Here is a 26,730-nt window from a genome sequence, read left to right as displayed (position 1 = left end):
CTCTCAAAAGGTTCCTTTTAGCCGGTTGGGGTTTTGGTATGGTTATGGCTCCTGCAACTATTATTGTCGGCTATTATTTTGAGAAATATAGAGCGCTTGTAACTGGAATTGCAATTTGCGGATCTGGAGTTGGTACATTGATATTTTCACCGATTTATGGCGACTTTGTGGATCGTTATGGGTGGAGAAATACTCTCAGGCTTCAAGCTGCTTTCTGCCTGCTTGTTGCTATCCTGGCTTTTTTATTTCGGCCTTTGCTACCGGTCCGTGTTGCACAAATCAAAGAACCAGAGGTAACAAACCGAGAGCAGCACATATTTCCTGTTGATTGTCTTTTCTAAATATAATTTCTATGTTACATTTCAATCCTCAAGCCAGGAACACCATCAGATGTAGAAAGTGAACAATCCGTCGAGTTGGATTTTGCGAGTTATTCAAAGTTCTTTCCAACGATACACCCTAGCTCGCACCAAGATAATGCATCTATAAGGACGAATGCTACGCCTGTTATCGAACCAAATGCGCCAATCGTTCAACATTTAAGTGAGCTGAAGTTTATTTTCGTTTCCGTTTCCCCCTCCGGCAGATAAAATTTCTGTTGATATTAGATGAGGTAACAGTATATTATGTTAATAAGTGATCCTCTTGCTTTGCAAGCATATGCTGCAATTGCATGCTCAATTCTTTCACAGATTGGTCAGTTTTCAAATCTTATTTATAATATATTTTCCTTTTTTCTTGTCCACATCTGTCTTATCTAGTCAATAATTGAATGCAAAGAAGTTACTGAAGGCAGCGATCAATCGGCAGCGGAGAATCATTGCTCATTTTCGACCGCGATGGGAGTTGCTCGACAAAAATTCTGCGCATAAGGGCTGGTGTTAGTCCCGCGTATGTGATGCAGTGCATGTGTATGCGCTCACTTAGTTGCGAGCATATGGGTGCGAGTTGCTGCGAGTACGTGGCAGCATCTGTCATGACAATAGACATTGTACAGTTGCTTATGGCTTCCTACATTCCAGTGGGAACCAAAGGCAGAGCTTCCTTATACATTAATTTTAGATTAATGGTCATGAATCTTAATGGAATCACTGAGCGAATGAGGCTTCAGAATTCCTCTATAGGGAGCTTGATGGAGGCAAAAATTCGCAACATTCTCGGTAATTGATCCATCTTTGCTTTTGTAAGAAGTGGGGAGCCAAAAGGTAGATGCATCCAGCATCAATCTTTTGGATGCATCGGTTTCCTGCTGAGGATCGAGAAAGCACACAAGAAAACAATCTAGACGACATCGATGCAACCACGCACCAATACATTAACCATGTATCCTCTATACCCGAAAGGTACACAATGAGATTCCCTGCCCCTTTGTCGCTGGATTTGCTCCTCCTGTATATAGTATCCTTTTTTCAATTATAGCAAAAACTTACCCATTGTCCATGACACTAGTGTTGATGCGTGAACGAAGTGAAACGATGACAAAAATAGGCCCGTTTCTCGCCCTAGTTGCACATTCTATTTTTCATTATAAATGATGTGATGTGTTCATTAGAAAGAGCATGGAAGGAAGGAATTGTGGAGGGCACCAAAGGATCTGTGAATTTTATTCCTACCGGCAATCGGTGTATTTCCATCTGGAAATTTGTGCCGTATAGCAATATTTTCACCGTTCGTGTAAAACGTGATAAATTTGTCGTATTAATGTACTGGCGTGAAGCGTACTACTTCAGACAAGTTTTTATGATTTACGAAATTACATAGATATTTTTGTGGAATAGTTCACGATTGGCTCAGAGAATCAATTCAAGCTACTTAAAACGTTTAGATCTGAGTAGGCGACTGTTACTGATAGTGAAAATGCTTTCTTCAGATCGAAGCGTAAATTTGTCTGTACCTAGCTGTTTTCATAAAGTAGTGTATATGTGTTGGTTGACCTGTGTAGCAGCGTCCACGAGATATAATAGTGAAGCCATTGATTGCGCTGATTAACTAGTGATGAACTGAATTTATTAATAAATTGAAATTTTGCAAAGTGCCACAACCACACCTACGCGCGCTATTTTCTAACTCACCAAGATGTGTTTCAGCTCTCACCAGAACTTCCCGACAAATTTGCGCTCTGCCTCCATTATTATGCATCATGCACTTTCCATCTCCTGTTCGCATATAGCGGCAGAGAGAACATTGGCGCGGAATAACCTCAAATAGATGTTGGTATTGAGATAGCTGCAATTCCAAAATGTTAGGTAAACACTAAAGGCGGATCTAATGTGCTGAGTGATATCAAGCTCGGCGATAACGTCGGGCTTTGCAAATTAAGGGGGGAAACCGCAGGTGTTTGTGTTTCACTATGTGAGGAGCCTAACGTCTTTCTCCATTGGCTGATATTATTAACTCGAGATATTTAAATCTCTGAGTTCTAGCAATGACAGTAACCTGTTCCTCGAGATATTTAAATCGCTCAGTTATGCCAATGGCAGTAACCTGCCCAGAACTGAGTGATTTAAATATCTCGGGTCAATGCTATCAGCCAATGGAGAACCACGTTATGCTCCTCACATAGGGAAACACAAAACCTTCTATACTTGAAGCGTCAAGCTTCCGGTTTCCCGACTTCTTAAGGTTTTGTGTAAAACAAATCTTATGAAAATCGATTCAACGTTTGTCTGTCTGTCACCCGTACTTTTCTCCAAAACGGCTAAACCGATCGGAACGAAATTTCGTCGACAGGTGGGATATGGATTCCCACGCATACAGCGAGTGGCATAAATTTAGGTGGAGTTTAAAGGGGATCTTCATACATGCAAAGGGGGGATTCAAAAATTTTTTTCACTGGATATAGTCGTGTAGGCTATCAAATGAAAGGTCTCGATTTGTACTTTCCGAAACTGACATTAGTTTTGACCTAAAAATCCGAAAAAAATCAGGGTGGTGCGTTTAGATGAAATTTAGGCCTCAAAATACGCCCCATTCCGATATCTGCTCAAATAAACTTACTAATAGCATATTACTAACTTTTAGAAATTTACTGAAAAATCCCCCTTAAGTTTATTCTAAGACTTCCGAATTTTGTACCAGCATAGAGGACAATATTTCGTATATGCGTGCTAAATTTCATGGAAATCTGGCTACTAACTCCAAAGTTATAACATTGAAACTTAGCAATTTCGCGCGGATTAACTGCTTCCAAAGCCATGCAAATAAGACGCAAGTAAGACGTTATAATTAACGAGAATAATTGACATTCGCGTGAAATATTAAAGTCGCAGTTATCAAGAATCTACTTATCTGCAGCCCTTTTTAAGGTTTTGTGTGAAACACTTATGTGAAATCTAAGAGAGATGTCCAATTCCGGTATCTGCTCAAATAAATTTACTAATAGTATATTATCAATTTTTAGAAATTGATTAAAAACTCCTCTTAAGTTCATCCTAGGAGTACTAAATTTTGCACCGACATAGAGGACAGCCTCGTGAACATGCCAAGTTTCATGAAAATCCAACTATTAATGTCAAAGTTAAAACAGTTAAAACCTAGCAATTTCTTGCGAATTTGCGAATAATATTAAACTCGGAGTGTGAAGCGGGTGAGGTTGACTATTATCAATACAGGGGTTTCCATCAAATGATTTATTTAAATCGCATTCTAAAAAATAGAGGGCAATGGCATTTTTAGCTATGTGACACGGAGCTGTAGTGCACTCGTCGCTCCTCACATCCTTTTTTTTCTTCAGCCTTTGTCCCGTTCACAAGCGGAGTCGGCTTGTCGTGATCGGTTTCGTCATTTTATTTTATCAAATACCTGATCAGGATGTAATCGCGAGGCCTTTAAATCCCCATCCAGCGTATCAAGCCACCGTTGTTTCAGCCGGCTTCAATGGTAAGTGAATTCTCGTTAGCGTGAATTACGTGACCACACTGTCGAAAACGCCTGTCTCGCAGTTTTCCCACGATCGGTGCAAACCCATATCGATCGCGGATATTCTCATTTCAGACGTGATCAAAACGTGTCACGCCACCAGTGCAATGCAACACCTTCGTCCCCATTACCGCAAGACACCGTTCATTGTTTTTTATAGTCGGTCAACAATCAGAACTATAGAGAGCGGCAGACGGACGACATTGCAGTAAATTTTAGATTTGGGACGTGCGCTGATACGTCGATCACAAAGAACACCAGTTGTGGAATGCCACCTCATCCAGGTTGCGTTAATGCGTGAAACAATTTCACCACGCAGTTCTCCATTGGCTGATAGCATTGACTCGAGATATTTAAATATAAATTAAAAATAAATTGTTTTGCATTCTTAAAAAGTAAGTTAGTAATGTAAAGTTAAAACTAAAATATGCGGAAGAGGGAGCAGCATTTTTAATATCATATATAGAATATGATGTTGGGTGTCAAATAAAAGTACTCAATTAGTACTTTTCGAAAATGATCTACCTCCAATTTTGGATGAAACACAGCGGAGTAAGGACCGAAGATGCGTGCCCCAAAAAAGTGAAGTAGGCCCCTTTTTCAGAACCTATCCACCCGAAACATTGGAAAAAAAATCACAGTGGTGCATCTATACAAAATGTAGGCCTCGAAATATGTTATATGCATGTGTTATGAAATCTGCTCAAATAAAGTTAATAATATCATATTACTATATTTTGGAAATTTACTCGAAAATCCTCCTGGAAGTACAAATTTCAGCTTCATTATAAGCAATAATATTCTGAAAAGTTTGAAAACAATGCAACTATTGTGAACAAAGTTATGAAAGTTACGTTTCTGTGGGTTTACGCGGGTATCTGTCGAGTTGACTTAACCCCATGATTTTCTTAAGGCACAGATTAATTTTGTGACCATAAACAGAGCTCCACTGAGACAAACACAACGGTAACAGTCTATATTCAGTGCATGGCTCAGTTTTTTCATACTGGCAAAACCATTAGCAAGACGTACCTAAATCTTTACCGAAAGAATACGGCACCCGTGTTGAAACGCAACACCATATTGAGGCCTAAAGGTCTATGTTCGTTTGAACGTAACCACACTCCCCACTAGGGGATCAACCATGTGAATTAAGGGGCTGCTTTGGCTTCTACGGTTCCAGTATACCCCTGGTAAGGTTTCGTTATTGCCACTTCAGATGAGTCCCTGTCTAAACTCGGGTCTGATCGCCTTTGAAACATTCGCCTAATGCATTACGGCCGGCAAATCATAGTGAGTACATCCCGGTGCCACCACTTGGAGGTTCTCCTTGGCCACTTCATTTTGGTCCGGACGACTGGGTTGCTGCGGAGTTGGTGACATATCAACAAATGTTTTGCATTTTTAGCGGTGTACGAGTGGAAAAACGTGCATTGAGAGTTTCTCACAGAAGATGAACACAAAACCTTTATACCCGAAGCGTCTAGCTTCCGGTTAAATTCTTGTCCATGTTAGTCCTTTCTGTCTACCTTCTTACAGACATTTACGTTTCGAAAAAGATGACTGGCAAAAGGAACTATATAAATTCAAAAGATATTCGGTTTTTAGGGCAACGAGTTTGCTCTTAATTTCTTTTGTTTTTTCGACTAGTTAGTTAGGCATCCATAAGGTTTATATCGATATGTCCCTAAGACTGTAGTTTATTATGTCAACGGGGAAATTTTGATTATTTAACATATTTTCGATTTTGATCCTTATACAGAAAGATATGATCCGCATAGCAGACGACGCCTCGAGAATTTTTGTCTTGCATGTTGGTGGAAAATTTTTTGTCGAAAAAGGCTTAAAATTCAAAAGCCTATTATGGAGATCAGCCGCCGGGATTTGAACTTAGTCATTGAATCAAGACCGCTGTTCCGCAGGGATATTTTTTATCCAGGAAGCCTCGGTAATTTACCAGAATTCCAACAAAATCAGGATTTGACACTATCAATAATGCGTCCACTTCCGCAACAGGAAGATCAGGTTGGTGAATATTTTGTAGTTGTCTGCTTTTCTCCTAAATATTAATGTTTGCAGACTGCTCGTATTACTTACAACGTTTCAATGATGCATCCCAATACATTGAAAAGGCCTAAAAAGAGGCCTCTCCACATTCCGCCAGTTATCCTGCAAGGACTTACACTGTTGTTCGATGTCCGACTGTTTGCATTTGGAACATTTCAGCTGTTGGTTCTTTCATGTTTTTTCTTCGTGGTTGGTGCAAACATTCCTTATATGTTCGTTACAAGTAAGTTTTATTATTTATTTTACCTCTAATTCCATTTTTAAGGTTTTGTGTAAAACAAAACATTATTGAAATCGATTCAATGTCTGTCTGTCTGTCTGTCACACGCACTTTTCTCCAAAACGGCTAAACCGATCCGAACGAAATTTGGTGGACAGATGGGAGCTATGCAATCTCACGCATACAGCGAGTGGCATAAATTTAGGTGGAGTTTAAAGGGGGGCTCCCCATACATGCAAAGGGGGGATTCAAAAATGTTTTTCATCTGATATAGTTGTGTAGGGTATCAAATGAAAGATCCCGATTTATACTTTCCGAAACATTAGTTTTGGCATAAATTGCAAAGTGCGTGAGTAAGGAGTCAAAATGTACGCACTTGAAGTGAGGCAGGACATAATTTCGGAAACTACCCAACCTAAAAATACGAAAAAAATCAGGGTGGTGCGCTTAGATGAAATCTAGGCCTCAAAATATGTCCCATTCCGATATCTGCTCAAATAAACTTACTAATAGTATATGACTACTTTTTAGAAATTTACTGAAAAACACCCCTTAAATTCATCCTAGGACTTTTGGAATTGTGGAATTTTGTACCAGCATAGGGGACAATATTTCGTATATATGTGCTAAATTTCATGGAAATCAGACAATTAACGCCGAAAGTTATAGCAACATGCCAAGTTTCATGAAAATCCAACTATTAATGTCAAAGTTAAGTTAGTTTAAACCTAGCAATTTCTTGCGAGTTAACTGCTTCCAAAGCCATGCAAATAAGATGCTGACGTCATAATTAACGAGAATAATTGAAATTCATGTGAAATATTAAAATTCCATTCAAGAAGAATCTAATTCTCCCTAGCCCTTTTTAAGGTTTTGTGTAAACACAAAACCTTATTAAAATCGGTTTACTGTCTGTCTGTCTGTCTTTTTTTTTTTTTTTTTTTTATGGATGGAGGTGGAAATCTTAGAAAGACACTGCCGCGCCAGGTTGCAGCAGCGTGTGGGATTCTCACCCACTAAAACCACCCCCACTTTCTCCTTTTTCCTTCCCCGCGGGACCGCCGCAAAGCATTACTTCGCGGGGTGGACTGTGCTTTACGCGACCACGCCTTCCGTTCTTCGCGTCCTCCTTGCGCGCTCCGCTCTTGCCAGTTCTTCTTGTATTCGTTTGATGGCGGTGTTCACCGCACACCAGTTTTCCTCCGATTTCAACATTTCCCCGACGATGTTCTGCGGGCTTAGAGTGGTTTTCAGGGAGTCTTCCAGACTCCTCCTTTCTGAGAGAAATCGTGGACAGTGGAACATAACATGCTCCGGGTCCTCAGGTGTGCAACCACATTCAGGACACAAGGGAGAATCATCCAGCCTGAATTGGTGCAGGTACTTCCTGTAACCGCCATGTCCCGACAGGAATTGCGTCAGATGGTAGTTAATCTCACCGTGTCGTCGCTGGATCCACTCTTCAATACGGGGAATCAAAGTGTGGGTCCAGCGACCCCTCTGCGAGTCATCCCACCGCTTCTGCCACTTTTCCAGCGACTCTCGCCTTGCCGCCTTTCGGCGTTCTGCATCCTTTTCAAGAGGATTTATTTTCCTTGTCTCGTACAGGCAGCGTGTCTCACTTGCCAGAATGTCTATCGGGATCATTCCCGCAATAACACACGCTGCCTCGCCTGATATTGTTCTGAAGGCGCTGCACACCCTTAGCGCCACTAAGCGGTAAGTCATATTTACTCTCCTACGATTACTCTCACACGCTAATGCTTCCTCCCAAACTGGTGCCGCGTATATTAGTGTGGAGCGAACCACTCCGGCCACAAGTAATCTGCGACTATACCTTGGATCTCCAATGTTAGGCATCATCCGCGCTAATGATACGCTGGTATTTGCCGCTTTCTCACAGGCATAGTCCAGATGTCCCCTGAAATTGATCTTAGCGTCAATCATCACCCCCAGGTATTTGATAACCGGCTTCGAAGTGATGACGTGACTACCAACGCGAATATTAATCGTATTCCTCTTCCTACGATTGGTAATCAAGACCGCCTCCGTCTTTTGTTCCGCAAGGTCAAGCTGAACCATCTCCAGCCACGCTTTTATGGCGCTAATGGTTTCGTTAGCGTACATTTCGACGTCTTCAGGTTCTTTCGCGACGACAACCACAGCTAGATCATCTGCGAAACCGATTATCGTGGCCTCCTTTGGCACGGGAAGGACAAGGACCCCATTGTACATGACGTTCCACAGGAGAGGACCCAACACTGAGCCCTGTGGTACTCCTGCGGTGACGGTGTACTGCTTGGATCCCTCATCCGTGTCGTACCAAAGTGTCCTCTCCGAAAGGTAACTGTTGAGGAGCTTAGTCAAGTAACTAGGGACACCCGTGTTAGCCAGTGAACTTTTTATCCACTCCCAGCTTGCGGAATTGAACGCATTTTTGATGTCCAATGTCACTACGGCACAGCATTTTTTAGACGACATCGCGTCTCGAGCCAGCTTCAAAACAACGTCTACGGCGTCGATGGTTGAGTGGGCTTGACGAAATCCAAATTGTCGCTCCGATAGTCCATCCTTGTATTCAATGATAGGGAGCAGTCTGTTGTAGATGACCCTTTCGAGCATCTTTCCTGCCGTGTCGATAAGGCAAATCGGTCGGTATGATGAAGGGTGTCCTGGATGTTTATTCGGCTTCGGGAGCAAAACTAGTTTTTGCCTCTTCCACCGATCGGGGAAAATTCCTTCTATCATGCATGTCTCAAACACGCTGATAAACCAGTCGGGTCTGGTCTTAACAGCGAGTTTAAGGGCTCTATTGGGAACAGCATCCAGACCGGGTGCTTTGTTATCACCAATTCTCCGGCAAATTTGCATAAGTTCCTCCTCAGTTACCGCAGGTATGGTGTAGACGTCGAGTGCTCGCTTGTGTTGTTTGCGCTCCCCTTTATCCGGGGGAAGAGCGCCGTCACGATATCGAGCAGAAGATGCGGACAGGTCAATTGTGGTGTTCGCCCTCTCATCTTCTTCATAACTATCCTGTACGCTGTTCCCCAGGGGCTTTGGTCTGCCTCTGTGCAAAGCTCCTTGAAGCATTCTCGCTTGCTGGTCCGTATAGCCTGCTTAAGCCTACCTCGAAGGTTCACATATGCTAGCCGTTTCTCGTCGAAGTCTGGTCTTGCTCTAGATCGTTGGCAGATCCTTCTAGCACGAAAACATGCATTCCGTAGCACCGCGATCTCTTCATTCCACCAATAGTTTGAGCGCCTTTTTGCGAGAACTCGTCGCCTCGGCATAGCAGCGTCGCATGCTCTTGTTATGCGTCCCATCATTTGCTCTACCTTTTCCGTAGCCGCACCACCGGGACATTGGGCTCCCAATAGCATCTCTATGAATGCATCCTCCTCAAGCCCTTTCACGGACCAGCCCCGGTTTCCAGCCTCACGGGAACACGCATCGACGCATGGCCCATATTCGATCTGGAGGAAAATCGCCTGGTGGTCGCTGTGAGTATAATGCTCACTGACAAACCATGTCATTCTCCTCGCCAATGTGGTACTCACATATGTCAGATCGACTATTGAGCCCGACCCTGTCCCACGAAAAGTGGAAGCGTTTCCCGTGTTGGCAAGCACCAAATCTAGCTCCGCGAAAGCCTCGAGCAGGATACGGCCCCTGGTGTTCGTAGTGCGACTGCCCCAATCCACGGCCCACGCGTTGAAATCACCAGCTATGATCTTGGGGTTTCGACTTCTTGCATCCGAGACTAGCATACCTAGCATTCCTTCGAATTCTGTTATCGTCGCGCTTGGTGGAGCATAGCAACTATAAATATAGATACCAGCTATTTTTGCCCTGACGAATCCAACTTCTGGAAACTCCATCACTTCTTGAATGGCCTGATTTCCACACGCCCATATTGCCGCCTTGCCAGTTTCATCTGCAGTCCAGGCACCGCTCTTATTGTTGCGATAGGGCTCGCTGATTATGGCAGCTTCGATTCCCTTCTCATAGATGGTCTGGGAAAGAAGGTCTTGCGCTGCCTCGCAGTGGTTGAGGTTGATTTGTATCAACCTCATTTTTTTACTGCATTCAAGGCTCGCCTAAACACTGGGCATCTGCTGCTGCCTGCAACGTGCCGACAGTCGACGCCCTTTTTTTCCTTGCAGAGCATGCATTCAGGCTCAGCCTTGCATTCCCTGAACATATGGCCTTCTTCCCCACATTTTCTGCAACATTTTGACCTGTCACAGTCACCGGTGCATTTCGCCGCTATGTGGCCGAATTCCAGGCATCTAAAGCAGCGCTTAAGGGATACCTGCTCCCTGAGTCGGCAAACGACCCAACCTATTTTTACTTTCCCAGCCGCCAGCAGTTTGAACGCTGCTTCAGTTGGTAAGCTTATAGTTGCCGTTTGCGTGCCTCCGTATGCCTTCCTCAGTCCCCTGATTGCGGAATCTTGCAATCCAAGTGGTCCGAACTGCTTTTCTAGGGCGTCACGGATATCCTCCTTGGTCGTGATTTCGTCAATGTCCTTGCATTCGATGACAAGCTCCTGCTTTCTGGCCCGTACTTGAGCTTCTTCTCCTAAGGACTTCTCCACCTTGCCGAGGAAATTTTCCACCGTTTTGCCCGGAGACTTCTTCAGCTCAAGCATCAAGTCTCCTTTCTGGGAGCGCCTGATTCGGCTGACGTTTTCTCCAAGGTCCATCAGCTCAGGATCGGATTTGACCTTCCTAAGGATATCGGCGTAAGTCATATCCCCTTTTTTGGAGATGATGATTAATTCGGGCCGTAATCTTCTTTTCTGCGTCGTGTTTTTCCTTCCACCAACCTTGGTCCATGCTTCCTTGGTCCCTTTTTGAGGCTTTGCCTCCCTTGGGTCAATTGGAGCCGGCGCCGCAGTTTCCACGATGTTGGTAACTTTGTTTCCCTTGCCTTTTGCCGGTGAGAGGCCTTTTTGCCTTTTCGCGTCCTGTGAGCATCCGAAAGAATCGTTCGCGCACTCTCTACTTCTTTTTTCAAGTTTACCGCCCTTTGGATGTTGAGGGGGTGTCACTTGTGTTGCCTGGGTGACGCTTGATTTCTTCGAGGCGTTTTTTTTCTTCCTTGGCACCATTGTATAGTACCCGAATGGTACGCACCATGTTTTTGATGGCCTGGTGCACGTTGTGTTTGTCCTTAATAAATTCAGACAACTCTATTATTTTACCTCCGAGTAGGGCAAACGATGATTCTTCCGGACTCTGACATAGCTCCTCCGCTTGGTTTTCACGTTGGGCGCTTACGTACTTATTAGCCTTCCGAATGCTTCCCAGATTTCCTTCCTTCATCAAGGTTGATTTCGGAGGAGATCGCGCTATCGTCGAGCTTCTCTTAAATGGATCAACCACTAAGTCCTGCGACATATTTCGACCAGGTGTAGTTACCCCGCTATGGGCTAATACCTGACCAGTTTGTGCCCCATCTTTTCTTGGGTTTTGAACAGGCGTTCTCGGGAGTGATGTACTCCTTTTAAATGCCTCTTTCTCCAGGCTACTTGTAGTATTTGATGCAACGGTGGCCAAGTAATCCACCACCGAGGCACTGCAGTCGAGGGATATCGACGGCCGGGAGCCTGCTTGCCCACTCCCAAAAGCCGCCGGTACTGGGTTTCCGAAGCCCTGCACCGTAACTTTATTCTCCTTCTGTTCCTCCATGTTTGGTTTTATTTCTGGGTATCCTTCCCATAGCCAATTTTTATCCACGGGCGGGCGTTTACTTCCCACCTACCCGGCCTGCGCATAAGCATGCCCATACACGCACACCTCCAAATGCGTATATGTGCATATTCCTACGCATCCGTCGAGCATTCCCTTATCCGCACGAAGGGACGCGCCTGATGGGAGATTTGGCAACTCCGCACAGGCCTGTCTGTCTGTCTGTCCGTCTGTCTGTCTGTCTTTTTTTTTTTTTTTTTTTTTTTTGAGGAGGTGGAAATCTTCAAAAGACACTGGTCTGGACACACCAGCGTGTGGGATTTTTACCCACTAAAACCACCCCCGACTCCCCCCCTACCCCGTGGAACCACCTTTAGGTATTACATCACGGGGCGGAGTTAGTTTACTTTAGCTAGGTCTCCTTCCGTCTTCCCGCGGGGTCCGTAACCGCGCCTTCCTCACTTCTTCTGCTTTTCGCAGTTTCTCCTGGATCACTGCGATCATGAAATTGATCGCATCCCAGTCTTCCTGGCAAGCTACCATTCTCCGGACAAAATCTTCCGGTGATAGCACTTCACCTAGAGTTTCCTCTAGGTTCCTCCTTTCTTCCACGAACCTAGGACATTGGAAGAATACGTGCGCTGGGTCCTCCGGGACCTCGTCGCAGTTTGGACAATTAGGCGAGGTGTCCAATTTAAACCTGTACAGGTATTGACGGTATCCTCCATGGCCGGTGAGAAACTGGGTGAGATTATAATTGATCTCCCCATGCTTTCTCTCCAGCCACTCCCTGATGGAAGGGATCAACCTGTAAGTCCAACGACCTTTTTCTGACTGGTTCCATCGCTGTTGCCACCTGCTTATGGATCTCTCTCTTTCGGCTTTTTTCACCTGCGATAAGGGAGAGATGGACCTGGTGTTATAAATGTTCATCATTTCGGTTGCCAGGATGTCAATTGGCATCATTCCCGAGATGATGAACGCTGCATCGTCTGAGACGGTCCTGAAGGCAGAACACACCCTTAAGGCTGTTCTTCTGTAAACCCTACTCAGTTTATATGCATTTCCTAAAACCTGCAGCGCGTTTCCCCAAACTGGGACTGCATACAGCATGATAGAACTCACCACCTTGGCTATGAGCAGCCTGCAAGTATGCCGCGGTCCTCCTACGTTCGGCATCATCCTTGCGAGAGCCATACTCGTGGTGGATGCTTTTTTAAAAGTATGCTCTATGTGCTGCTTAAAATTGAGTTTTCCGTCTATCATCACCCCCAAGTATTTGATGGCCGGCTTGGAAGTGATGATACGATCCCCGATTCTGACGCAGGCGTAATTTCTTTTGCGGCGCTTAGTGATGAGGACCGCTTCCGTCTTTTCCTCCGCGAGTGCCAGTCCAGCACTTTCCAGCCAAGCCTTAACAGCACTGATTGCTTCGCTTGAGTACAACTCAGCATCCTCGAGATGCTTTGCGACCACAACCAGTGCTATGTCATCGGCGTAACCCACCACCGTGGCCTCCTCCGGAACCGGAAGGTTAAGCACATCATTGTACATGATGCTCCACAGTAGTGGGCCCAGTACAGAGCCCTGTGGGACACCCGCGGAGACAATGTACTCCTTGGGTCCATCATCGGTATTATACCACAATGTTCGCTCGTGCAAATAGCTATCTATGATAGTGGCAAGGTAGGTGGGAACACCAATCGTCGCCAGAGACTTTCGTATAAGGTTCCAATTGGCCGAGTTAAAAGCATTCCTCACATCCAGGGTGACCACCACACAATATTTGCTGGTAGAACCCCTTCCGTGAATTGCATTTTCGGCCAAGCCAGTAACCATTTTGATGGCATCAATGGTTGATCTGGCTTTGCGGAACCCATACTGCCTATCTGAAAGGCCGCCTTGGCTCTCGACGACTGGGAGTAGTCTATTATAAATAACCCGCTCCAACATTTTCCCCATAGTGTCTAGAAGACATATGGGTCTATAGGAGGACGGTTCCCCTGGCGGTTTGCCAGCCTTAGGCAGCAACACCAGCTTCTGCCGCTTCCACGTCGCTGGAAAGATACCCTCGGACATGCACGCTTCGAACAGCTCCGCGAACATATCCGGTCTACATTTGACGGCAAGTTTGAGCGCCTTATTCGGTATGCCGTCCAGACCCGGGGCTTTGCTGTCGCCTATTCGACTGCAGATCTCCAGCAGCTCGTCCCTGGTGACTGGTGGAAACGGCGTCACATTCAGGGGACGCTGGAAAGTGTTAGTACCCCGCTCTTGCTGGGGAAATAACCCCTGGATTATTTTCAACAAGAGCATAGGGCACGTGATCTGCGGTGATGATCGGCCTCTGAATCGCCCTGTCACGATTTTATAGGCGCTACCCCACGGATTTATGTCCGCTTCTAAACAGAGCTCCTTGAAACATTCCCTCTTACTCCGCTGGATGGCGAGCTTGAGGTTCTTGCGGGCTTCCCTATAGGCATACTCCTTTTGCCTTTGATCGATCCTACCTATTGCCCTCTGAGCCGTTCGTCTGGCTCTGTGGCAAATCGATCGAAGACTGGCAAGTTCACTATTCCACCAATAATTGGGTCTTCTAGTGTAGAATGAGCATCTCCTAGGCATCGACGCGTCACATGCCTTGGAGACGCTTTGTGTAACATGGAGAGCTCTATCCGTGGACGTGCCGGCTTTGCTAGGCAGGTCTAGCCACACTTCCATGAATGTTGGCTCATCCATCGCTTTTGCAGACCATCCTGGTGTTCCTCTGGATTTCGGCTTCCGGGGTGCGGGTCCCCTGCCTTGTGGCTCGGTCCTTAGTTCAAAGGTGATCGCCTGGTGGTCGCTGTACGTGAAGTCCTCGCTAACTTGCCAGGACATGCCACGTGCCAGCGCAGGGCTGACAAAAGTCAGATCTACAATTGAACCAGTTCCCCCTTTCCGATAAGTGTTTACATTGCCTTCGTTGGCCAGAACTACATCTAACTGGGCAAATGCTTCTAATAAGCACCGCCTCCTTGCGTTAGTCTCTTTGCTGCCCCACTCGATAGCCCACGCATTAAAGTCACCGGCTATCACCTTTGGACCTCGTCCCCTTGCGTCATGAACAAGATCATCTAACAATTCTTCAAACTCAGGAAGTGTGAGGCTCGGTGGAGCGTAGCAGCTGTATACGAATATACCGCTTATTTTCGCCCACACAAAGCCACTAGCCGCCTGACGCATACTATATTGTATGGCTTGACGACCGAACGCCCATATCGCCGCTCCACCACTCGCATCTGTGACCCATACACCACCGTCAAGATTTCTGTACGGTTCACTAATGATAGCAACCTCCATCGCGGATTCGTAAGTGGTCTGCGCAAGCAAATCTTGTGCGACCTTGCAATGATTAAGGTTTATTTGTATTAACCTCATTTTTTCACTGCAGTTAACGCCTTCCTAAATTCTGGGCATTTACCACTTCCGGCAATATGCCGGTTATCCCTTCCCTCCTTTTGTTCGCACAGAATGCATTTGGGGTCTCTATGGCACTCCTTGGCAATATGTCCTTTTTCCCCACACCTTCGACATCGATCGGACCGATCGATGCCGGTAGTGCATGCCTTCGCGAAGTGTCCAAACATTAGGCATTTGAAGCACCTTTTTAAAGAGATCTGTTCCCTTAGTCGGCAAACAACCCATCCAATCCGAACCTTCCCCACGGCCAACAACTTCGGCGCTGACTCTACTGGCAGTCGCAGTGTGGCCGTTTGAGTACCGCCATAAGCTTTTCTTAGGCTCACGATAGATGCTTCCCAAAATTCCTCCAACTTGAATTGTTCCTTCAAGGCAGTGCAGATCTCTTCTCTGGATGTTACCTCATCGAGATCCTTGCACTGGATATAGATCTCATGTTTTTGGGAACGAACCGCGACATTTTCCCCAAGTGAGTTTAAAACTTGGTTACGAAAGCCGTCAGTTTTCCCCACGCTGGATTTTTTCAGTTCAAACATGAGATCCGCTTTCTGGGTCCTCCGGATTTTGCTGACATTTCCGCCTAGGTCTTTTAGGTCGGGGTCAGATTTCACCTTCTTTAGTATCTCCGCATACGTTAGATGTCCTTTGCTGGAGATTACAATTGCCTCCGGGCGAATTCGCATCTTTGGTTTCTTGTCTCTTTTCTTGTTCACGACCTTAGTCCAACCACCGCTCTTATTTTCTCTCGGTTTCACTTCGCTAGCCGACGTTCCTACTTTGGGCACTTTGGGCCCTTCTGAACTTTTAGTTCCTCTGTCTGTCTGTCTGTCCGTCTTTTTTTTTTTTTTTTTTTCGGCGTTGGAAGGTGGAAAGGTTCAAAACCTACTGCTGGCTCCTGCCACGCAGTTATGTGAGACTTCTACTCACTAAAACCACCTCCTTCTCATTCCACTCTCCCCACGGAACTCCTATCAAGTATTGCATCGCGGGGCTGGATCAGCTTTTAGCTGCGGCTCATTATGGTTCTCTCCCTTCCTTGTTTTCGTCGTAGTTCTTCCTGCCTAAGCTGTTGGTGAATAGCTTGCAGTTCCCTTACAACCTGGTTCCAGGCATCCGTTGACTCCAGCATAAACTCCACAATGTTTTCGGGTGTTAAACGCCTGTCTGCGAACGCTTCCATTCTTGTTCGGTGCGCGGTGAACCTGGGGCAATCAAATATGACATGCTCCGCATTCTCAGCCACGTTACCACATCTTGGGCAGCATGGTGATTCGTCGTGACCAAATCGATGTAAATAAGCACGATAACCTCCATGTCCACTCAAGAATTGTGTTAGCTCGTGGCTTAATTCCCCATGGTTTCGTTTAAACCATCTCCGAATATCCAGAATGATGCGGTATGTCCAACGAGCAGTTTGGGACTCGTCCCATCGCTGTTGCCACCGTTCGATAGATTCCCACCGTGCCAGCTGCCGTCGAAATGCGCTAGACTCTCCAGCTGCATACGTTTTGTCGTAGAGTCGCCGACTTTCCTTCGCCAAGATGTCTATGGGGAGCATCCCTGCTAGTACATATGCCGCTTCTCCTGATGTTGTCCGATATGCACTGCATACCCGGAGTGCACTTAACCGATACGCCATTCCCAATTTTCGGCAGTTCACTATGTTATTCAGAGCAGTTGCCCAAACTGGAGCTGCGTAGAGTAGCACGGAGCTGACTACCCTGGAGAGCAGAAGACGTCGACTTTGTCTTGGCCCACCAATGTTCGGTAGTATCCTCGAGATCGTTGTAGCGATGGAAGACGCTTTAGTTGCGGCGTACTCAATGTGTCTTTTGAAGTTGAGTCTTCTGTCAATAATTACTCTCAAGTATTTGAGCGATGGTTGGGAGTAAATTGTCTTTCCGCCAACTTTGATTTTCACAGTTGTGTTCTTTCTTCTCTTGATAATGAGAACTACTTTTGTTTTATGCTCGGCAAGTGAAAGGCCAGAATTTCTCAACCAGGAATTGATCTCCCATATCGCTTCATTTGCATAGATCTCGATCTCGTCTTGGTGCTTTGCAACCACCGTTATTCCGATATCATCGGCGAAGCCAATAGTTGTCACGTTGTCCGGTAGGCGTAGCGTCAACACTCCATCGTACATAACTAGCCACAGCAAGGGACCCAGGACAGAACCCTGTGGCACTCCGCAAGTTGTCGGGAATATTTTTAGCCCATCGTCCGAGTCGCAGTAAAGTCTTCTCCCAAGGAGAAACTCGACTACAATGCGTACAATGTACTTCGGGGCTTGTATCTTGTCGAGTGCCTCGATGATTTTATTCCATTTTGCACTATTGAACGCATTTTTTACGTCGAGGGTTATTACTGCGCAGCTTTTTCCTTCTTCTATTGCAGCCTGAGCCAAACCAGTCAGCATGCTGATTGCATCGACAGTTGATTTTGCCTTACGAAATCCGAATTGTTTGTCGGAAAGGCCTCCTTCCTTTTCCGCAACAGCGAGCAGTCTGTTATATATTACTCGTTCAAAAAGTTTGCCAATGGTATTGACCAGGCATATCGGCCTATATGAGGAGGGGTCACCCAATAGTTTACCTGCCTTCGGAATAAGTATTAGCTTTTGTACTTCGGGGAATTCTCCTTCCCTAAGGCATGCCGTGAAAACTTGGGCAAACATACCTGGTGCTGTCCTGGCGGCTACTTTCAGGGCAATGTTAGGGATTCCATCCGGTCCTGGAGTCTTTTTTTCAATCAATCTTTTTGCTGCGTCTAGAACCTCCTCATTTTCCACTATCGGAACTTCGTCGGGATTTAACTGTACTGCAGGCAAACTTGTACCATTCAGATCCACTGGGAATAGAGTGTTCACTATATTCTGCAACAACTCTGGGCAAGTAACGAGAATAATTGAAATTCGTGTGAAATATTAAAATTCCATTCAAGAAGAATCTAATTCTCCCTAGCCCTTTTTAAGGTTTTGTGTAAACACAAAACCTTATTAAAATCGGTTTACTGTCTGTCTGTCTGTCTGCCTGTCTGTCCGTCACACGCATTTTTCTCGGAGACGGTTATAGCGATTGACACCAAATTTGGCAGAAAGGTGGGAACTGTGAACGCTCACGCATACAGTGAATTACATCCTTTTACGTCGAATTTAAGGGGGGGTCCTCATACATGCAAAAGGGGGGTGTAATATTTTTTTTCATCAAAGATAGTCATGTGGGGTATCAAATTAAAGGTCTCGATTAGTACTTTTCAAAGCCGATCTTAGTTTTGACATTCGTTGGAAGGGTGTGGAGCGCGGGGGGTTGAAAGTGATCACTTCTTTAAGGGGGCCATTCTCAGAAACTATCAAACCGAAAAATCTGAAAAAAAATCAGGAGGCAGCCACTATATGGTGCCTGAGCTCCGAAATACCTTCCATGCCGATATCTGTTTAAATAAAGTTAATAATAGTATATTACTACAATTTTTTGTAATTGGTTCGAAACCCCCCTTAGGTTCATCCTAGTACCATGAAATTTTGCAGTGATATAGGCTATAATATAGAGCATGATCTTACCAAGTTTGGTGGCAATCGCACTATTACTAACAAAGTTATAATACCTTAAATTTGTTGCTTCTTTGAAAATTGAAGACTGTGAATGTCAATATCACCCGAAAGTGGATACTCTCACATAATATATGGATATATTAAGTGCTACGTACTAAGAAATACACAAAACCTTTCGTACCTGAAGCGTCCAGCTTCCGGTTTCCCGACTTGTTTATATTTGATGTTGGTTAAATTGATGGCATTTGCTAATAATATTAAACTCAGGGTGTGAGGCGTATGAGGTTGACCATTATGAACACACGGCTTTCCATCAAATGATTTATTTAAATCGCTTTCTAGAAAATAGAGGGCAATGGAATTTTTGGCTATATTACACGGAGCTGTCGTACACTCGTCGCTCCTCACATCTTTTCTTTCTGTTCAGCCATCAGTTCACAAGCGGGGTCGGCCTGTGGTGATCGGTTTCGTCATTTTATTTTATCAAATGCCTGATCAGGATGTAATCTTGAGACCTTTAAATCCCCATCTAGCATATCAAGCCACCATTGTTTTGGCCGGCTTTTTGGTTGCTTACCATTGCTTTCGATGTTCTGACCAGTACTGGTTGTTCAATTCTCGTTAGTGTGAATTACGTGACCACACCATCGAAAACGCCTCTCTTGCAGTTTTTCCACGATCGGTGCAAACCCGTTCGATCGCGGATATTCTCATTTCAGACGTAATCAAAACGTGTCACGCCACCAGTGCAATGCAACATCTTCGTCCCCATTACCGCAAGACGCCGTTGATTGACCTATATAGTCGGCCAATACTCAGAACTATAGAGAGCGGCAGATGGACGACATTGCAGTAAATTTTAGATTTGGGATGTGCGCTGATACGTCGATCACAAAGAACACTAGTTGGGGAATGCCACTTCATCCAGGTTGCGTTAATGTGTGAAATAATTTCATTACGCAGTTCTCAATTGGCAGATAGCATTGACTCGAGATATTTAAATCGCTGAGTTCTGGCAATGGCAGTAACCTGCCCCTCGAGATATTTAAATCGCTGAGTTTTGACAATGTCGGTAACCTGCCCTTCGAGATATTTAAATCGCTCCGTTCTGGCAATGGCAATAGCCTGCCGAGAACTGAACGATTTCAATATCTTGGGTCAATGCTATAAGCCAATGGAGAACTACGTTATGCTCCTCACGTAGGGAAACACAAAACTTTTTATACCTGACTCGTCAAGCTTCCGGTTTCCCGACGTGTTAAAGATTTGTGTGTGTGTAATCGAAACATTTTTTAAATTTGGTTCGATGCATCTAAGTTTGGCTATCAGATAGACTTATTATAATTCAAGCCAAATCAGTTACATAGTGATCGGAAAATGTGATGCGGTCTACGAAAGCTCATGCATGAAGTGAGGCGCGTGGAGGCATATATACATGTGGGAACGTAGTTTAGCATTCGATTAAGACGTTTAAAATAAGTCTGCTTTTAACGCGTTTAGCACTCTGAACCATTTCAACAAAAGATTCTGATATGAAATCTAGAACAGAAAATATATTCGATTCCGGCATCTACTTACATAAAATCACGCTAGACCAAAAATTACTCTGGAAGACACATGTCGGAAACACTTGTCGGAAAGCCACGAGGGCTCTGATGACTTGCAGATCCATAGCAGGAAAAAAATGGGGTTGTAGCCCGAAGATACTACTTTGGATATATACTGCAATAGTAAGACCAATGATTACCTATGGAGCGGTAATCTGGGCAGAAAGAACCCAACTCAGCACACAAGCCAGGGAATTACATAAGCTCCAAAGGCTGGCTTGCGTGTGTATCAGTGGGGCAATGAGGACATGCCCAACGGCATCCCTGGAGGTCCTTCTGGGATTAACCCCTCTCCATCTGCACATACAGATGCAGGCAAGGAGATCAATATTCAGGATGGCCGGTAGCATGAGTGAGGCGGGGAGCTGCCTAAATCGAAGGAAGATTGATATCCTTTCTAGGCGGTATCCCGAATTACTGATACCGAGGGACAACATGACAACGAGGTTTCATTTCGATAAGAAGTTTGAAACACGTTGGAGTAACAAGGCAAACTGGGAAAGCGTGGCTGTGACATACGGCTTAAACCAGCAACTGATTACTTGGTACACTGACGGATCCCTCACAGCAGAGGGAGCGGGTGCCGGTGTCATTGGTCCAAGGAAAATGTACTTTGAGCCAATGGGCAGGTACACTAGCATATTCCAGGCGGAAATTTACGCCATAGACAAATGTGCCTCCTTTAATCTGCAAAGGAACTACAGGGGGCAGAACATAGCTATTCTCATCGATAGCCAAGCAGCGATCAAGGCACTTAGGTCCAACCAGGTGAACTCTAAACTGGTATGGGAATGCCTTGAGAGACTGAATACACTCGGCTCGTCTAACAAGGTCTGGATACTTTGGGTTCCAGGCCATGCTGGGCTGGAAGGCAATGAGGCAGCGGATGAACTAGCCAAGAAGGGAGCAGGGATGCCTTTATACGGGCCAGAACCCTTCTGTGGAATCGGAAACGGTTTCATGGCTATGAATCTAAGAAACGAAGAAAAACGGTTGAGGGAACTATATTGGGCGGGCCTACCAGGGATGGAGCAGTCCAGGGTGCTTATTGGGGGATACGAACCCATGCGCACAAAGGATTGCTTAAACCTCACCAAAAAGAACCTCCGAATCATAGTGGGAATTCTCACTGGTCATTGTCGGCTGAACTACCACCTAGGGAAGCTAGGGATATCTACGGACGCTGTCTGCAGGTTCTGTGAGGAGGAGGACGAAACCTCTATGCACGTCCTGGGACAGTGTCCAGCACTTGTGCAAAGTAGGTCGATACATCTGGGAGAACACTTAATACCAGATGCAAAGTTGAAATTTCTGGAAGTGGGGAACATACTAAAGTTCCTAACGGTTACTGGCCTGCTTGAGATACTATGATCAACAGGTAAAAGGGGCACAATAGTTCTTCAAGGACGCGGTGCGACTTTCCCTTAACAAAATAATAATAATACATAAAGTTAGTACAGTGGAATCCGATAATTCGTACATTCGTTATTCATATTTGTAGTTAATTTATACAAATTATCCGATCCCTAGAGTTAATTTTGTTTATTTTGCACTCTCGATAATTGGCAATCCCAGTGGTCCTTGACCTCTAAGTTGGTTTGTCTTGAATTCTTTCGGTTCAATGGTCGCATCTTCTAGTTAGACAGACCATCTGCTGTCCGCGTCCAGTTCTCAATGTACTTTCTTAAGATGCAGCAATTGTTTATCCATTTCATTTATTCTTGCAGTAAGCTGTGTGTACAAATAGAACAGCTTAGCGCCGTTCCGTATATACTTTTGTTAGCTCTCTTTTATTGGTATTAGAGTACACACAGTACAAAACGTTCTTTGAAAATATGTATTTTGTATATTTTAAGGGGGTTTTCTAATGTCGGTTTCCAGGAATTGATTTTTTTTTTCAGAAATATTTTGAAAGTAGTAAATGTTGGCATTATACTGCAGAAATTTCGGAGCGGAATTCGATATATTTATCAAGTTTCAGCAAATAGAAAAGCCAGGGCCATGTTGACGTCCATACAGAACGAAAATTTCAGACGCGTTTTTTCGAAACCATATTCTTTCATCTGGTGGAAAGCACAACTAAAATTCTGCTGAACCACCCGAGCTGAAATTTTTGCACTTATTTACGCATCAATAGCTCTCGTCCAAAGCATGATTATGTATTTCTGATAATAATTTCTTACTTTTGTTTTAAATTTTCAATGAAAAATAGACGCAATTTTTGAAGATTTCTCTTTATAACTCCGCCATTTTGACGTTTTGTAAGATAAAATTCTAATCGTGGTTCTGACGATAGTGGCAAGTATACTAAATAAGAAAGTGTTGGAATTTTTGGTACTAGATTACTTTAAATGGAGATGTGCTTTCCGCCAGCAACCCAACTTTTTTTAGAGAAGCGCTGCACACTAAAGTGGGTGGTTTGACATGCTACATGCGGGCTATATACAAATGGGATAGTTCTGCATTCAGAAAAAAGTTGGGTTGCTGGCGGAATGCATTCAGGATGCAGAACTATCCCATTTGTGTGTAGCCCGCATGTAGTATGTCAAACCACCCATTTTAGTGTGATATTGATGTTTAATATTTTGGGTTGCAGTAAATTTACTCGGAAAGGATAATTTTGAGCTACTGTAACATTATCAGTAATAGTAGGATTTTACCTGTAATAGTAGGATTTTGATCATCCGTTGAAAGAATCATCACTTTCGACGCCCCCCTCGAGACATTTTAGTTGATACCCAATATGACCCTATTTGGTGAAATAAAAAAACCCTTTTGCATGGAAATGGACCCTTTGCATAGACCAGATATTCCCAGGCTGTACGCATCTCCAGCAACTCCGAGAACTTTATCTCTAATCAATGATGAGAATGCATCTCGACTGTGTGCTGATAAGTCGCTGCTGGAACTATAATCATTTGTGTATTGTGGTGTAGTTGCGGCTGTCAGATTGCATGGTTAGAGTCAATTACCAAAGGGGCCAACTATGGAAGATTCGTCTGGGATGTCCCGCACGTTTGGCTAATCGATATCCATCTGTATCGCATTGATCCCAAACTTATGAAGTTTGTGACGCCAGTCATGGAAGCGTGCTATACCACCTTATCAGTACGCTCATCTGAGTGTACCAATACCTCAGAGCCTGTCCGTATACGGAAAGACATTTTACAGGGGGATTTGGTGAGTTCCCTTTGATTCTACATGGCACCGAACCTCCTTTCATGGCTACTCAATCTAAACTCTGCCGTGGAGCGGATGAACTTGCCTCGTGACATTGAATATACCCCTGGTTGACGTGGCGGCACAACATCACCGCCAAGTCGACTTACTACGCGCTTGTTTTTACAGCAAACGCAAGGCGAGTCCCTTGCAGTTGTTTGTAAGGCAGACTGTGGGCTGACTCCACTTAGCTTGAAGAATCGATCTTTCAATTCTCTGAGTGGGATGAAGTCAGACCAAGCTCGACGAATGGAACTCTAAGGCAATGCACGGTAACCGCTGCAATACTGCAATACACGAACAGGCACAATGCTGTATGCAAGGTTTTGATGAAATACCTTACATACAGCATTATGGTGTTTCATCGAAACCTTGCATACAAGCATGGGCTGATCACGGGACAAGTCCGGTCCGCAAGCAGTACTCGATATTTCTGCTAATAGTGCTTATTGGGACAGGCAAGTTCTAACTGATTGCCATGCACTAAACAATAAGCCTGACGTGCTGTTAGTTGACAAGACGGGTTGTTCCGCGTATATTATTGATGTTGCTATCCCCTATAATAGCGGCTGGTTGTAGTTCCCATAATATTGCCAGTTACAGGTATTGTACCTAAATCCCTCACGACTTTCCTTGATGTCCTGGGGCTCTCACACAGTTTGGTTCAAACCATACAGAAATATACCATTCTGTATACTTGATCGATGTTGCGGGGAATTCTCGACGGATTCTCTCAGTAACCTATCACCGGTCACCACCACCAGCGCCCCTTTATCTTTTAACTAGGTAGGATCATTGGAGCTTAAATGCTTGGCACTTAGTACTAGTATTATTAGGTAATATGCCTACCTTTTTCCCAGAGCTCTAGGATTGGTTCCCGACTTTTAATTATGTAGTTGTTTCTATTAATTGTCAAGTTTTGCATTAACAATGGAAAATTGTAAATTGTCTGTTCATTTTCCTTCGAATTTAAGACCTTCTAACACCCTGACCTAGAATTCATTTCACATCTTTTTCGTCTTCGTTTTCAGTTGCTACTTTTGAATGTAATTAATTGGAATGAATTCGTTTTGGGAACTGCGGATGACACTATTTGCGTTGCAAGTTCTAATTATTAATATCGCTTGCATTAGCCGCATCGCTTCCATTCATAAAAATTGAATTTAAGCCGGAGGTGTGTGTACTCTTAGTCGCATTTAATCGTATGATTTCATAACATAAAATATGCGCCCAGGTAAAGGAGGGTTTAAGGCAACCTACTTTGTGCTATCCTGTAAAACAAAAATAAAATGCGGAGATCACGGAAAGAGGATAAATAGAGTATAGTTGGACCTATTCCAATTTGCTAAATCCTACCTGATCTCTCTTGGTGACAGGTTTCGCGACAGGCCGACCAATACAATGTCGTTAGAAACAAGAAGATTGGAAATCCAGGTCAGGTATTTGATAGATCCAAATGGCGAAACCGATCAGGACGAGTCGCCCCGCTTGTGAACGGGACAAAGGCTGAAGAATAAGAAGATGCAGTTAGTGTATGTATCTTCCTATATTTTATGTTATGAAATTCATACAATTAAATGCCACTCAGGGTGCACATACCTCCGGCACAGTGGATCTACTAAAGGCAGTACCCACACTAAAATGACCCGACTTGCGAATGCGCTGCAGAAACTTATCTGTACACATCAGAGACGCTAAAGAAGGACAAGGCACCATCTTCGTCAAATCGTATTGATAAGAGAGAGATGAAAAGAATATGTCAGCCATGGCACTAATGCTTGCTCACCCATATAGCCAAACGTAGCCAATTTCACCAACACATTGGCAAGCTCGGGCGGCATGTCAAACACAGCTGATCGGATTACGTTGCGCTCATGCTCAAGGACAAAACAATTTGAAATCGTGCGTACTCACACTGATTTCTCCCCTTGAGGGGCAAGGAGGAGTGTGATAGCTCTCTAGTATCTAACTGTGCCTCCGGTTTAAATTCAATTTTTATGAATGGAAGAATCTTATCTCAGCAGAAAACCGATGCATCCGAAAGATTAATCTTGAATGCATCCCCTTATTTCCCTGTCACTTTTTAGGAGAGCAAACATGGATCAATTACCGTCTTTTTACATGTAGCGAGTGGCGTCATTTTCTGTTGAGTTAGAAGGGGGCTCCCCATACATGCAAAAAATGCTGTACATTTTTTTCAAAGAATACTGTCATGTGGGGTATCAAATGAAAGGGCTCGATTACCTCATTTATGATATTGGGTGAAACATAGGGGAGATAGAGCTTAAAATGTGTGTCCCAAAAAGTGAAATAGGTCTCGTTCTCAGAACCTATCCAATCGAAAAATCCGACCTATATGAAATCTACGCCTCAAAATACATCCCGTTCCGATATCACAAATAAAGTTTCATCGTTGCTTTAGCCTTTGTCCTGGTTACAAGCGGGGTCGGCTCGTCGTTATCGATCTTGATGTTTGGTGCTATTAAATGCCAGATCTGGATGTAATCGCGAGGTTTTCAAATCCACATCCAGCGCATCAGGCCACTGTTGTTTCAGCCGGCTTTTTGGTCGCTTACCCTTGACTTCGATTTTCAGACCAATCTTGGCAAGTGAACTCTGGTTGACGCGAATTGCGCAGTTTTCCACGATCGGTGCAATCCCATATCGATCGCGGATATCCTCATTTCAGATGTGATCAAAACGTGTCACGCCACTAGTCCAACGCAACATTTTCCTCTCCATTACCGCAAGACGCCCGTTATTGTCTTTTATATTCGGCCAACACTCAGAACTATAGAGAGCGCTAGGGCGGACAGCATTGCGGTAAATTTTAGATTTGGGACGTTCGTTGATACATCCATCACAAAGAACATCAGTTGTGGAAGGACACTTCGTCCACGCTGCACTAATACGTGATACAATTTCATAACGCAGTTCTTCATTGGTTGATAGCATTGACCCGAGATAGATTTAAATCGCTCAGTTCTGGTC

At 44.5% G+C, this 26,730-nt stretch overlaps 1 protein-coding gene across 1 annotated transcript in view; it reads left to right on the top strand.

The window, feature by feature from the left end:
- The window catches only part of LOC119654930, a 39,595-nt gene that overhangs the window by 813 nt on the left and 12,052 nt on the right, over window positions 1-26,730 (top strand). The window contains exons 5-8 of the mRNA XM_038060582.1: window positions 22-293; window positions 375-543; window positions 5,681-5,943; window positions 5,998-6,208. Coding sequence (XP_037916510.1) covers window positions 22-293; window positions 375-543; window positions 5,681-5,943; window positions 5,998-6,208 — 915 coding nt within the window. The remainder of the gene's footprint in view (window positions 1-21; window positions 294-374; window positions 544-5,680; window positions 5,944-5,997; window positions 6,209-26,730) is intronic.

The sequence above is a fragment of the Hermetia illucens genome, chromosome 4 (genome assembly GCF_905115235.1).
Source record: "Hermetia illucens chromosome 4, iHerIll2.2.curated.20191125, whole genome shotgun sequence".
Lineage (NCBI taxonomy): Eukaryota > Metazoa > Arthropoda > Insecta > Diptera > Stratiomyidae > Hermetia > Hermetia illucens.
This window is presented reverse-complemented; position numbering and strand designations above follow the sequence as displayed.